The sequence below is a fragment of the Synchiropus splendidus genome, chromosome 14 (genome assembly GCF_027744825.2).
Source record: "Synchiropus splendidus isolate RoL2022-P1 chromosome 14, RoL_Sspl_1.0, whole genome shotgun sequence".
In the NCBI taxonomy this organism is placed as follows: Eukaryota; Metazoa; Chordata; class Actinopteri; order Syngnathiformes; family Callionymidae; genus Synchiropus; species Synchiropus splendidus.
Window position 1 is genome coordinate 20025830 of NC_071347.1, and position 12755 is coordinate 20038584.

At 44.7% G+C, this 12755-nt stretch overlaps 1 protein-coding gene across 2 annotated transcripts; it reads right to left on the minus strand.

Annotated features, from left to right (window-relative positions):
- Positions 1–1287: 1287 nt before the first annotated feature.
- On the minus strand, positions 1288–12643 carry n4bp1 (nedd4 binding protein 1). 2 transcript variants are annotated; one of them, XM_053886522.1, is made up of 12 exons: positions 12129–12643; positions 10228–10455; positions 9978–10151; positions 9093–9583; positions 7572–7953; positions 6403–6741; positions 6090–6325; positions 4377–4507; positions 3561–3657; positions 3094–3201; positions 2641–2742; positions 1288–2574 (listed from the first exon to the last, which is right to left on the minus strand). In XM_053886522.1, exons 1-12 carry the CDS (start codon positions 12438–12440, stop codon positions 2193–2195), a joined length of 2982 nt encoding a protein of 993 aa, XP_053742497.1. In that variant the 5' UTR covers positions 12441–12643; the 3' UTR covers positions 1288–2192. The 2 variants fall into 2 exon arrangements, with proteins under 2 accessions (XP_053742497.1, XP_053742498.1); XM_053886523.1 differs by lacking the exon at positions 9978–10151.
- Between the last annotated feature and the right edge of the window lie 112 nt (positions 12644–12755).

The window sequence follows — 12755 nt, forward strand, 5'->3', positions numbered from 1 at the left end:
TCTTCTACCCTCAGGATTCAAGGATTCAGGAAGTCAACACCAAGGTCTCCCAGCCTGTTGTCCAGAGATGAAGATGCTGTGAGTTTACGGCATGGCAGACCTCAGTGTGGAGAACAGAAGGAAAACAAAACCACCAAAACACTGAAGGAAGACTTTTCCAGCTGCCGGTGGTCTCGCCAGTTCATTCTTCACTGGCTGCATCTGATTCCCGTAACTAAGTCTCTAACAAACTTGTTTATCCACTTGTGAATTTAATTGCATGTCAGGGTGCACCTCGTAACTTTCTAAATTAAAATGAAAGACTTGTTTACTTCAGACATGTAAATAACATCAAAGTCACTCCAGTAAACAAACAAACCCAAGGTGTATTAAAAAAAACAACAACCATTATTTTTACAATTGTTATTACTTATTACATATTTTACAAATTTTCATCTCGAATTTAATTTGTATTTCCCAAACATGTAGAGCATGTGAGATCGTTTTAATAATAATAATAAAAAAAGTATTTATTGCGTATTAGTATGTAGTATAAGTTCATATTTACCTGGAGAACCATGACCGTAACGGTCCTGAATTAAATCAGGTAACTAAAAAAACCAGAAACAAGAATCAATATTCAAAGCAAATACAAATTCAAACAAAAGGAATATTCAAATGACGATTATTAAATATAGCCGGGAAGTGATCCTGGAGCGGAACAACGCAACTGTGAGAATGGATGACGTGAATACCGCTCAGATTTTAAAAAAGATCGGAGCGCCCTCTACCGTTCTGTTCTGTTTTTAGAAAAAAAATGCCTTTTTTCGTGTTTAAGTAAATCAATCGACCATTGTATTTCAATGCGTCTAACGGATTATATGGTCATTCACATGTTCCTTACAGTTTATGGAACGTGTTGAGGTGGAAGCAAAAGTAACAAAATAAGTTAAGAAAACGTTTAGCCTCGCTTTTAACTCAAGCCATTCAGTTTTATACACAAACGACACATAAAACTGAGAATGAATACATTTTAAATAGAATTCTTACTTCTTCAATAAAAACGATTTGAAGTTAATTTTAAGGACTTAAAATTATTTTAACATACCTTGGTTGAGAACAGCAAAATTGGGCGTCTTATAGGAGAATTTTGATTTTACATATAGTTTATAATTTCATGCAAGCACCTACCACCGAGTATTATTTTTCGGCGGTATCTGCGGTGTCGGGCGGCTGCCTCTCCCACGTGGATACTGACCTCTAGTGGCAGGAAGTCAGCCGAAAACGGCAAAAGCAGCATGTCAGGAATTTGAATGCATTTATTCAGCCTCCACATACAGAAATTTTCCATGTGCAATGTAGCCAAAAACGCAGTGCTACTTACAAAATAGCGATATACATTAAGTATTTTACAACAGTCCTTCAGTAACCTTTACAACATCGACAGTACAAACCAAAGATCTCTTCCATTCAGGTTTTATTGTTCTTAACAAGCAAATAAAGTTCATTTAGACCATGTCGCTGTAAAAAAAACAAGTGGGAGATGAAACTGTTGAATTTGGCTCCGGAGGACAACAATTTTGCACGACTCCAGTTTCCAATGTCAATGAATCTACTGTATACTAAATAATGCTGACTTGACTCTTACCAGGACACAGATGAAGACTAAAAAAACAGCAATTCCTTCAGTCAATGAGCTGCAAACTAAAACCACTTTTTTGAGGGTGTCATGCTTTAATGTACTCAGAAGAAGTCAGAAAAGAGGAGTACTCTTGATGTTGTACAAGGAGCGATATATTTACATCAAATAAATATATGAAGTATGAAAATAAAGTACTGCCATTTCAAAATATTTGCAGTCACATTTAATTTTAATCGTCAGAGTTTAAAGTCTCAATAGTCTCTCGTTGACTTCTAGCAACAAAACCAAGTACATATATTTGACTTCAAATTAAGAGTTAAATTTGAGAGTGAAGAGCAATGTGTTGCTTAGCAGTGAAGGAAGAGACATGTGCAGTAGCCTGATTGTAAACAAGATTTTGTACTGTAGTACTGACTGGTGTAAATTTCTTGTCGCTTTTTGGTTCTGATGCTCAAAGTAATTTAAATAAAAGTTGAAATATACAATTTCAAATAGCAGCTTGTTTAACTTCACTTTGCAAGATGATGCAAACATGGCGATGTGAGTCGCGTCTGTACAGAGGCAGGGCGCTTCACGACCCCAGCAGCAGCCCAGAAAGAGCGTTCAGGTCTCTCATGTACGGATTATCTTTGAGGATGCCGTCGATGCGCTGCTTCTGGTCGGGAAAGATGTCATAGAGTTTTCTCTTCAGCTCCGTCGTCTCCACCTGCGACCGCTGGGGAGGAGGCGAGGGGGACGGGGAGGGCGACCTGCGGGGCGGGTGCCATTCAGGGGGCCCGGAGTGAGAGGGCCAGTGTGCAGATGAGTGAGGCAGCAGGGATGAAGGGGGGTGCGGCGTGGACACAGGCGTACGTGGCGCCGAGTACAGGGCCTTGACGTACAGCGGCTGCTGCTGCTGGGCGGAGGGGCGGAAGTCTGGCGGCCTGGGAGGAGGGGGGGTGAGAGGGGGCGGTCTGTGAAAAAAAGGGGAAACCATGAAGGCGGCTCTTTACAGAACAATGGTGTTCGCTGACACCTACATGCTAGTTTTCCTCAGAAAGGTGTCCAGGAGAGGGCCGTTCCTGCCGAGAGGATCGTCGGGAATCATGAACAGGTCTTCCACAAACGTGAACTGCAGAAGTCTGTAGAGGAAGCACAAAGCAGGTTCACTTTGGGGTGGGATTGTAAACTCTCTTATTAACACTTGGGTTTTTGTCAAGAACATCCACAGAGCCAAACACTAATAATCAGATGAGATTGAGTGTGAAAGGAAAAATACCCGCAGCGACCGGGAGGAGGCGCTATTTCACCACCAGACCACAAAATCATCTCATTTTGTTGAAATATCTTTTTATGGCTCGTTTTAACGTTGTAAAATGCTCATTGAAACACGCAACAAAGATAAATAACTAAATTAGACAAGGTATTCACTTGTTCTCTGATCGCAGCACGTATCCATTGCGGCTCAGGGAAGATGTTAGCACAAGACACACCTTTCTTGAATGATCCTGCGCCAGGTGTCTGAGATGTGGACGAAGTCTTTCAGGTTGTCGTTGGTTACTATGACGCCGTCTGTTTTCTCTGCTAGGTGGAGCAGGAACCTGGAAACAGCAATGTGTGAGGCACGTTGGGTTTTCCCAAGGTCAGAAGTTTCGAGTGAAGAAACAGAACACGCTGAGTCAGGAAGTTCCCGTTAAACTGCTTGAGTGAGGACACGGGTCGTATGCTCCGCTTGGGTTGTTAGACAGAAGGATTGAGTTGCACATTGAGAGGCAGGTGGTTCAGTAAATAGTTAGGAGGTCACAAATGGACTCAAAAGAGTTCCAGTCTGACATAGAACACAAGACATTATTATAAGACACTATGATCATTGCTCAGCCCCAACTTCATTTGCATGACTCATGCAGTGATGCCAGCTGTCAAGAGAGAAGGGGAATGAAATGAAGGAGCGCCGTGGTACCTGTCGTCGTGTGAGGCGATTCTCTGGCCGCAGACCTCTCGAGAAGGAGTGAAGGAGAGAAGGCGCAGGTCTTCAAGCTGGGTCAGGAAATGTTGCTCTGTGAGAAGTAGAAAACCATGAATAATAATGCAGAAGGCTGAACCTCTAAATGTGAGTGATAGGTGTCACTGTTGGATGTGACTTCAAGAAGCACGTGAGGCCAAAGTGTCTGATGAATGAGTTAAAGAAGAACGAAAGCTCCCATCTTGTGCCTATGTTTCCACGACCGAAGTAAAGGATTCTATTTCTCTCAAGTCAAAACTTAACGAGAAGTTAAGAGAAAGAGAAAAAAGGGCCACTATCTTTGACTGACCTACATCTTACTACTACGCAGTATCAAGCTGAGATGCCACAGACCACAGAGGTCTCCAATTGAGCTCTTCATGGTGTCAGATGGAGGATATGACGATATAAGGGTGGTATAGCAAACCCAGAGGTCAACATTTTTTTATAATGTCTACTGGCAAATGGTCCCAACAACCTTCTCCCACCTCATGGGAACGAAGCAAACAAAAATATGATCTGGAGTCAATGGAGAGATAAAGGTTATTTTCTGTATCTGGAAAAATGACCACAGTCTCTTTTAAATAAATGTGTGTGTCTTTGCGACTAATGGACTGATGCCTCTGTATTTAGTTTGGTTTCGGTCTCTCCCCCTTCGTTGGTCTTAGTGTCCACTAGAACACTAAAACTTCAAACCTTCATGAGAATAATTGTTGAAGAAACCAAGTGTGGCTCAAAAGCATCGGCATCATGTTGAGATATGAGCTGCAGTACCTAACGTGAATCGGTCTCTCTTCTGCCGCCACTGTGGGACAAACACCGTGATCTCCCGGTGACCTCTCCGCCAGAACATCTCCACCGCCAGTGCGATTCCCCGACAGGAGAAGAAGCGGTGTAAGCCGTGACTGAAAACAGAAGCAGGTGGAAATTAGAATAAACAAACTTGGAAAACAGGAGTCAAGAATGTGCGTACAGGGTCAATAGAGGGGAAAAAAACAACAATCCTTTTGTTTTGTTTTGGTTAATACACCGAGTACACACTCACGTGACGCAGAAACACGCGTCACACTGCCGTAATCTAAGGTGCAGTTGCAAACCAAAACTCCCCAAAACAAACTAGGCGGTGGGTTGTGAAACTCCCCGAGAGCAGCCACCCGCAGCAAAGCAGGAAGCCGCTGCTAAGTAAAGCGAGGAACAGAACAACGCACTGTCATGACCTGTGAAGGGTTTTACGGTAACCATTCACACATCTATTTCCTTCTAACAGCCTATAAACATTTCCCTCCAGAGGTCAGATTCTGTCGCAAAATGTTCCTCCATCACCACGTCCGCAGTTAAAACCTAAATCACAGCCTCCCGTTTGAATCATAGCACTGCTCTTACAGTGTGATAAGGCGTTTGTGTTGCAATAGTAAGACGATGACATATACATAGCCACCTCTGTCCGTGTGAAGTAAGAGTGACAGTTAAGCCTTATGTGGGACACTCAAATTTCCAAAATTGCCTCAGAGCTACAAGTGAATGAATGTAAAGCAGACAGGAAACAAAGATGCATCACTTCGGGTCAGAAACCCAAGACACATAAAAGGCAAAGTCGAATGCTCACATCATCTCAGAAAGCCCGTCGGAAGGCGCCAACTGATAACAAGGCACTTATCACTGCTGCAGATTGTTCAGCTGTAACGCTTGTTCTGTTCCGGTGCTTGTTTATAAATGTGGCAAAAGCATTGTGTCACTGAACAAACAGAAACATTAATATTTTGACTTGAAGAGAGCGGCCACACGGATGATCAGTTTCCTCTAACTGACATTCATTATGAGGGGAAGTTCCCCCAACAAGTGATCAATAAAGACTGGACACTTCCTGTTAGGCAACCGGCGAAACTCCCATAGGAAATATACGATAACTCGAATGTCTGTGCATGTTCTAGAACAGAAACAGCCAATCACACCAAGTCTGCTTGACAAAACAACAATGAAATCAAAAACACTATTGAAATTTACTTTCTTTAAGGGCAAGAATAAGGGTTTAAAAAAAGAAAATCACTAACAAAAAAAGTTGGTGGTGAGTTATGAATGAACGCGATCAAACCAAGGTCAGCTGGATGACACAACAGGAAGATACTGGAAGAGAGAGATGATGCCGAAACCGCGATTGTGGCAGAAGTAGTGTAAATTCTGAAAGCACGCCGACGGGGAAGCGGCCACTGCAGCAGCAACGTTCTGTCACAGCTCCCTACTACACTGTGGACTGAGTGACTGAAGCCAGGAAAGAACAGGAAATGATCTTAGACATATTACTAAGTGAATATAATTTGATAAGTTTCATCTTTACATATGAAGGGTCATATGTAGGAAACACATACTATGTTGTTTTCGTCACAGATTACACCCTAACTCTGACTGAAAGCAGTCCAATAGAAATATTACTTCAAGTGCAGACTACAATCTTTCCATGAACAGTCCAGTGTGTGAACGTTGACTTACGCCATGGCGACATTGCTGCCGTCGATGATGATGTGCCGCAGGTCAGGGCGGCCCGGCTCATTTGGTAGCTTCAGAGTGTAAGACGTCTTAAGTGATTGCTGAAACCGAGCCAACCCGGTCACCTGACCCACATTCGGGTCCTTCTCGAGAGGGCCACGTCCGCCACTGCCGTGAAGGCCCACGTGGCCGATGGTCTGGTAGGATGATGTGGTTGGTCGGGGGGTGACCTGGGCAGACTGAGGTGATGTTTTGGTTAGAACAGCACAGAGGGATTTTTTCTTTTTTTTCAAAGGTCGTAGGAGAAATGACTCACGCTGGACGTAGAAGTGGGCGCTGAGGTGGTAGCAGCCAGCCACTGCGGGGTGCTGCGCAGGGGCATCACACTCTCAACTTTCGTCGACCCCCCCAAAGTCTGAGTCCCCCCTCTGGAAAGATAGTCTCTTTGAGAAGTCCCTCCCCTCACCAAATAGTCTGTCCTTGATCCAGACTGAGGGTCCATTTGCACCACAGCTGACCGGCTGTCTGTAGATTTGTTAGCGATGAGGATGATGTCATTGTCGTCATCATCATCATCATCATCATCATCGATGGTGATGACGTCATAACTTCCGGCTCCTCCTTGAGCACTGGAACTCCTCTTGATGGTGATGGCCTAAAAGAGCCAAAGAAACATTAATTCACCGCCATGGAGACAGCACGCCATGGTCTGCATCCACTTTTTCCACATCCTCCTCCTGGTTGGCTGCTTATTCTATCTCTCCTCTCTGTCATCGCCTAATCCTCTTAGATATCTTCTTCCATCATACATTTCTGTTACCTACTTCCTTTATCAAATTCTTATCTTAATGCCTATCCTTTTCTCCTTCTTCTGCTTCTTCTCAACCACATTCACACGTGCCACCTTGTTTTCCATCTTCCACATCTTTTAACCTTCTCTTTCTCATTCATTCCCTTCTCACTTCCATTTTCGGCGTCATTCTCTGCACTTACTTTGTCTCCTCTTCTGTAGCCTCTTCCTCTTTTACTCATCCTCTTGTCCTTCTTTGCCTCATCTCAGAGAGTCCTTTCCTTCTGACATTATTTCTTAAACCTAGCTACGCCGACACATGACACCAATATTATGCTCTGGTCTGCACAGCCGGCTCTCAAGGTTGTTGTGTTTATTATTCCCTCGCAGGGTCAGAGGCGTGTCTCTTCACCCGCTATCTTTGGAGGTCATGGGTTTCTGAGATCTTATAACTTTGGGTAGACACTGGAGCCATGGTAATCTCAGCAAGGCTGAGGCACGCCATTGATACAACACCTAATATACTGATCCCCCAACGCATCCTCCTCGTTTTGTCATAGACTTCTTTCTATGCTTGACCCCCCATAGTGCCACCAAGACCTCCTGTCTACCTTGAATTTTCTTAATACAGTTTCTAAATTGGAAAGTAAATCATTGTGGACCAACTAGCGATAAAAAAATGGATGGCACAGTACCTGCTGTGTGCTGGTTACGCTGCCGCTGCACTGCCGCCGGTGACCAAGGCCATTACTGCTGCCTTTGTCCTGGTTTGGCTTGGAGCTCTTTTTGGACATGTTTGAGTCCATTAAAAATCTGCTGAGCTCTTTTTCTCGAGGGACCGTCGAAGATATGGATGAAGATGAGGAAGAAGAAGAGGAGGACGACGACGATGAGGAAGAGGAGAGAATATCAGAAGAGCTCGCAGAGTTCAGTCTTTGTTCTTTCTCTCTTTTCTTTGACACATGTTCACAGCGCTTTGTTTCAGACACAATCTTCTCCAAGATTAGAAAAGTGTCTTCTGTCTGTCCGGTCTCCTTGACCACACGTTCTACCAGCTCTTGTTCATACCCCATGGTTCTGAAGGGAAATTGGTTTGAATTGATGTTAGATGGTTACGGCAGCATTCACTTACATCACATATGTTTGACAGTATATTTCATGGTCGCACCAGACATGCAGCACAGCATCAATATGATCCTGTCTGGTGTTACATCATGTCGCCAACAACAACACGATTAGAAGCACAGATTACTGTGTCTCCTCAATGGCTTCATGACAAATAGTACGGTACTTTGGATGCGCAAATCTGCCTTCATGGTAGCTCCCACTGTCCATTGAAAATTGTAATCTGACTTAGTTTGAAATCTTGCAGAGTTTCATACTTTGCACACAGAATATGGACATCAGATAATTCCACCATGAACTGAGTGTTGACTTTAGATGGCCTGTACTCAGGTCCAGGCACACAGTCAGCAAAAACCAAAGCACACAACAGACCCACGGCAGACATAGTAGACACAACAAATCATTAAGTGGAGCCGGGAGATCCCTAGTGATGTTCCCTCTGCGGCGAGACTGATGCATGTAGTTAGTAGTTACTAGTTAGTGAAGCATGAACCTCACACACGGCCGTACTGAGATTGTACCAAACCAAAAAACGTTACACTTCCTAATCACTAGGGATGCACGATATGGACAAAAAAAAAATAAATGTAATTTCAGCAATAAGTGAGAGGACGCCAATCCCGGAGTGGAGCTCCGTCCAATATCCAACTATTTTCACCACGGTGTTTGGCCGAGGCGCTTGCAGGGCACCTGCATGTGTTGATGTGAACCAAGGCAGACGAGTGCATCAGAGAACCTATGAGGACCACTCCATCTCATAAAATAAACAGGGATCCAGAGAGTCAGAGTCGACCAGTGTCATTTTTTACACTTCATTATCAAAGCTTCCCTGGATTAAAAATAAGTTTAAAACTACGATGGTGAACCAAAGTCCACCACACTCTCCACAACAGTCACACGCCGGTGTCGCTGCGGAGCTGGAGAGCGCGGCATGCCGTTACGGTCTCGTCGTGTTCGTGTTTATCAAATTTATCGTGAGATGCATAACTGTCATTAGGGAGATTGCTTTTGGCGATATATAGTGTATGGTAAGTTATCGCCCATCCCTACTAATCACAAAATATTCCGATCAACATGTAAAATGTGTTCACCTGAAAAAGTTGACCAAACAGCGGATGTTAGTTTCAGGACTGACTGCTTCTCCTTCTTCTGAGCCATTTTCACTGGATTCCAGCATATTTGGTCCGACGACAGTGTTGGATCTGTCAGGGGCGAGGTGGAATGAAGCCGAGGGAGTTTTGGATCGACAGCTGCTGCTGCTGCCACGGGAGTCTCTGTCTGTCGCCCGCTCTCTTTCCAACGACTCGTCTCTCCGTTCTAGAGAGTATTGTCTTTTCGTGTCCCGAGTCTCGCTCTCAGACGAGCGGCGCTTGTGCGAGGGCCGAGTGCCGTTCAGCAGGACGGCCTCGGGTCCCAATCTGATTCCTCCGCCTGCTGGTGCCTTCCCGTTCCTGTTTCCAGTTGTGGCTGTGACTTTGTCCTCAAAGCTGGTGCCCAGGATCCGGTTGGAAAGGTCTGTGACGGGCGTGCTGCTCTGTGAGCGGTCTTGGTCACTGTCAGCCACAGCGGGATTCAGCTGAACCTGGAAGGCACAAGGTTGTCTTCATTAGTGCAAAAATAAAAGTGTTCTTTTGCTTACAGGTTTGAAACATCTGGAGCACCACAGCACAAGAGAGAAGCCATTAGGGCTGCGATGACTAGTCGACAACTAACTCAATAAATTACTTGCCAACTGCTGAGGCTCTCATAGCATTTCAACAACAAACTATTTTGACAAATTAAAAACAATATTCAACAGTATAAAAAAAGGTTACTACTTACAATACTACAAACTGACAAGTCAGATGTTCATAAGCATGTACACGTCATGTGCCATGTCATCGTTGAGATAACCGTGACTAGTTGACTATTAATATAGGCCCTTGAAACCGCTGCATATTTTATCATAAATAATATCCCAAGCTGTCTACACTAACCAATGCAGGTGTGCTTGAACTGGCAGGACTGTGAGCCAGACCCAGTAACTCTTCTTTCAGCCCACTGGGTAGCAGGAGAAGCTCCATAGTGTATTTATCGTCTCTTTCCTCCACGAAGGCTTTGAATGCTCGTTTCACTGCCGTCTCTCTGTCCGCTGGAAGACTACGCTTCTCCTGAAACAGCAAAAGGATTACGGTCTCCCCGAGGAATAGATCTTAAAAACTAAAGGAAAGTTACCCAAGGTCATACCTGGAAAAGTGCTACAAACTGCTGGACCCTGCTCTGGGCCATGACCACTGGTTCGGCCCGACCCAACAGCCGCAGGCAACCAGGCTCTACAACCAGGACTTCGGCGCTCGTGTCTCGGATGAGTCTGTCCAAGAAGAGTCCACGAGCACCAGCGAAGATGCAGTGCATGTCCACAGGATACTTCTCCTGTTTCTGTAGCTCCGGGTCACACAGGCCCCTCAAGTACTCCTGCAGAACCAAAAGGAGGAAACAACTGTGATTCTTTGTGAGATTATCTATCTCTCACTAGAAACACTCTGTTTGGTTATTACATTACAGATATAGTGGCAGCTCTCGGTGGGTGTGAGCAGCCTGCAGCGGTCAGGAAAATTGTGAGCCTGCCAGGGAGACTACATTGTTAATGTAGGGAGATTTAACCTTTGGCATAAGTTTGGTGATTCCCACCTTTTCATAGCCTGTAAATTCAGGGAAACATTGTCAAACAATAAAAATAACAAAATCCCAGCAGCAAAGATTGGGGAAACCTCGCAACATTTATTTTGTTTTAGAAGCCGAAAATACCAATCGCAGTGTTCTGGGAGAGGCTCAAAACAATCGCTCCAACTATGCAAAACAACCTCCTGTTGTCACGACTGTCACCCTGGTGATGGAACAGGAAATGAAGTGGTGCAGCGTAAAACAACAGAATCATCAACAGAACATCTGGCTAATTTCACACTGAAATTTGAATTTGGTGCAGTTTACTCATTTGATTTAACTCTGGGGTAAGTGTAACCAAGCACTTCATCCAAGTACTGCACATCCTGGCACCAAGCCGAAATGACTGGACCTTGTGGAACCAGTTTGACATCAAGTGCCCTTCTCATTTCCCAACAGCATGAACACAGAGAAACTAAAAGCAGTCGTCAGTTCAGGGAATCTCCTCTTTTAGAGTAAACGTGTTGATGATTCAGCCGCTACACTGTAACTGACACTTGATGTCACATTTCAACAGAATGCATGTGTGACATTATATCAGAATCAGAATCAGAATCAGATGACTCAGCAAGGGGACACAGGGGAGTCAAAGACATCTATACATAGATACACATCTGAAGGTTTCATTTTTGTGGGTTTGGTTTCCATATATAAACCGCAATGCATTAAAATGATTCAAGAATATCAGGAGTGGAAGGAACAAACAAAAAGATTTATTAACAAGAATATTGATCAATGTGGTGAATAGAGTATCAAGACGGCCAGAATGAGGAAGAAGACAGCTGGTCGGTAAAGAGAGGAGACAAATACACAGTTGTCCACAGATAAGAAAAAAGGGAGCGACATATCAGTATGTCAAAACAAGAGGAAACAGGCTGCATATCAGTTTGGAATTTTGAGCTGTGCAGGGAGTAGGCAACAACATAACAAAGTAACTACTAACACACGGATGGAGTAGATACTTTGTGAAGCACTGTAAAAGTTGGTTCCTTGTTATTCTCACTGATATGACACATTGATTAGACTGGACTTGACTCGACTGACTAGACAATTTTATCACCTAATAATGATCATTGGTAAGTCAAGGCAATTTATCGTTAACCTAGATCGGGGTAGCGCATTTATTGTAGGGTCACAAGGGTCATGAAATCAACAGGAAGTGCAAGACATTCCTTAACAAATCCCTACTGTGACAGGACATCCCTCAGCCTCAGGGGATGGGTTCCACACAATATCCACTATGATTGTTGATGGGCTACATTTATTAACATCTTTTTTTATGTTATTAAAGTGCCACGTCTACCACTGGTTAAAATGAACATAACAGGTGAAGGTGAATTGATAGCCTTCCAAAAGAGCTGCGTCTGTTTTTCGTCGGGTTCACGCTTGCATACAGAACAACAGAATCGAATGTGAAACCGTACCTTTGCCTTGGACACATCCTCCCTGTCTCCCCGGAGCTGCAGCCAAATCTGCCGCGCGGTTCTGCTCCCGTGCGGCTGTCCCGTGTGATCCAGCAGACCGATGATGGTGAATGCAACTTGAAAAACATGTTCCACTCGGTTCTTGGCACATTTCAACTCGTCTTCTTTGTCCTCGAGCACAGCGAATTCGTCCACAGTCGGCGAGTCAGGCTGTTGCCTCCCTTCCGATGACGGTTGCCTGCTGGTCGGATGCTCGGGTAACGCGAGCTCGGTGACTCTGCTCATCCCGAGGAGAGGCCGCGTTGTTGACATTCCGCCTCACGCTCTGACCGTCGCCCCCGTCAACAAACTCCTAATATTCCACACTCCTTGGGTTGCTCGGTGCCTCTCGGGCAGTCATTGCCCCTTCTGGTGTGCTGCCCAGAGCAATGCGGAACGTTTATAACGTCTAACGACATGAACACAGCGAAGCAGCAAGCTAGGATCTCGGAAGCCCCGAGTGACGTATCCGGAAAGTCCCTTTGATTGCGTCATCAAAACACGACAGTTGAGCGTCCTGTGATGTTTATCTGCGGGCGTCACGACGAGCGGTGGACTGACAGGACGTAGTAAGACGTTCGTATGTGC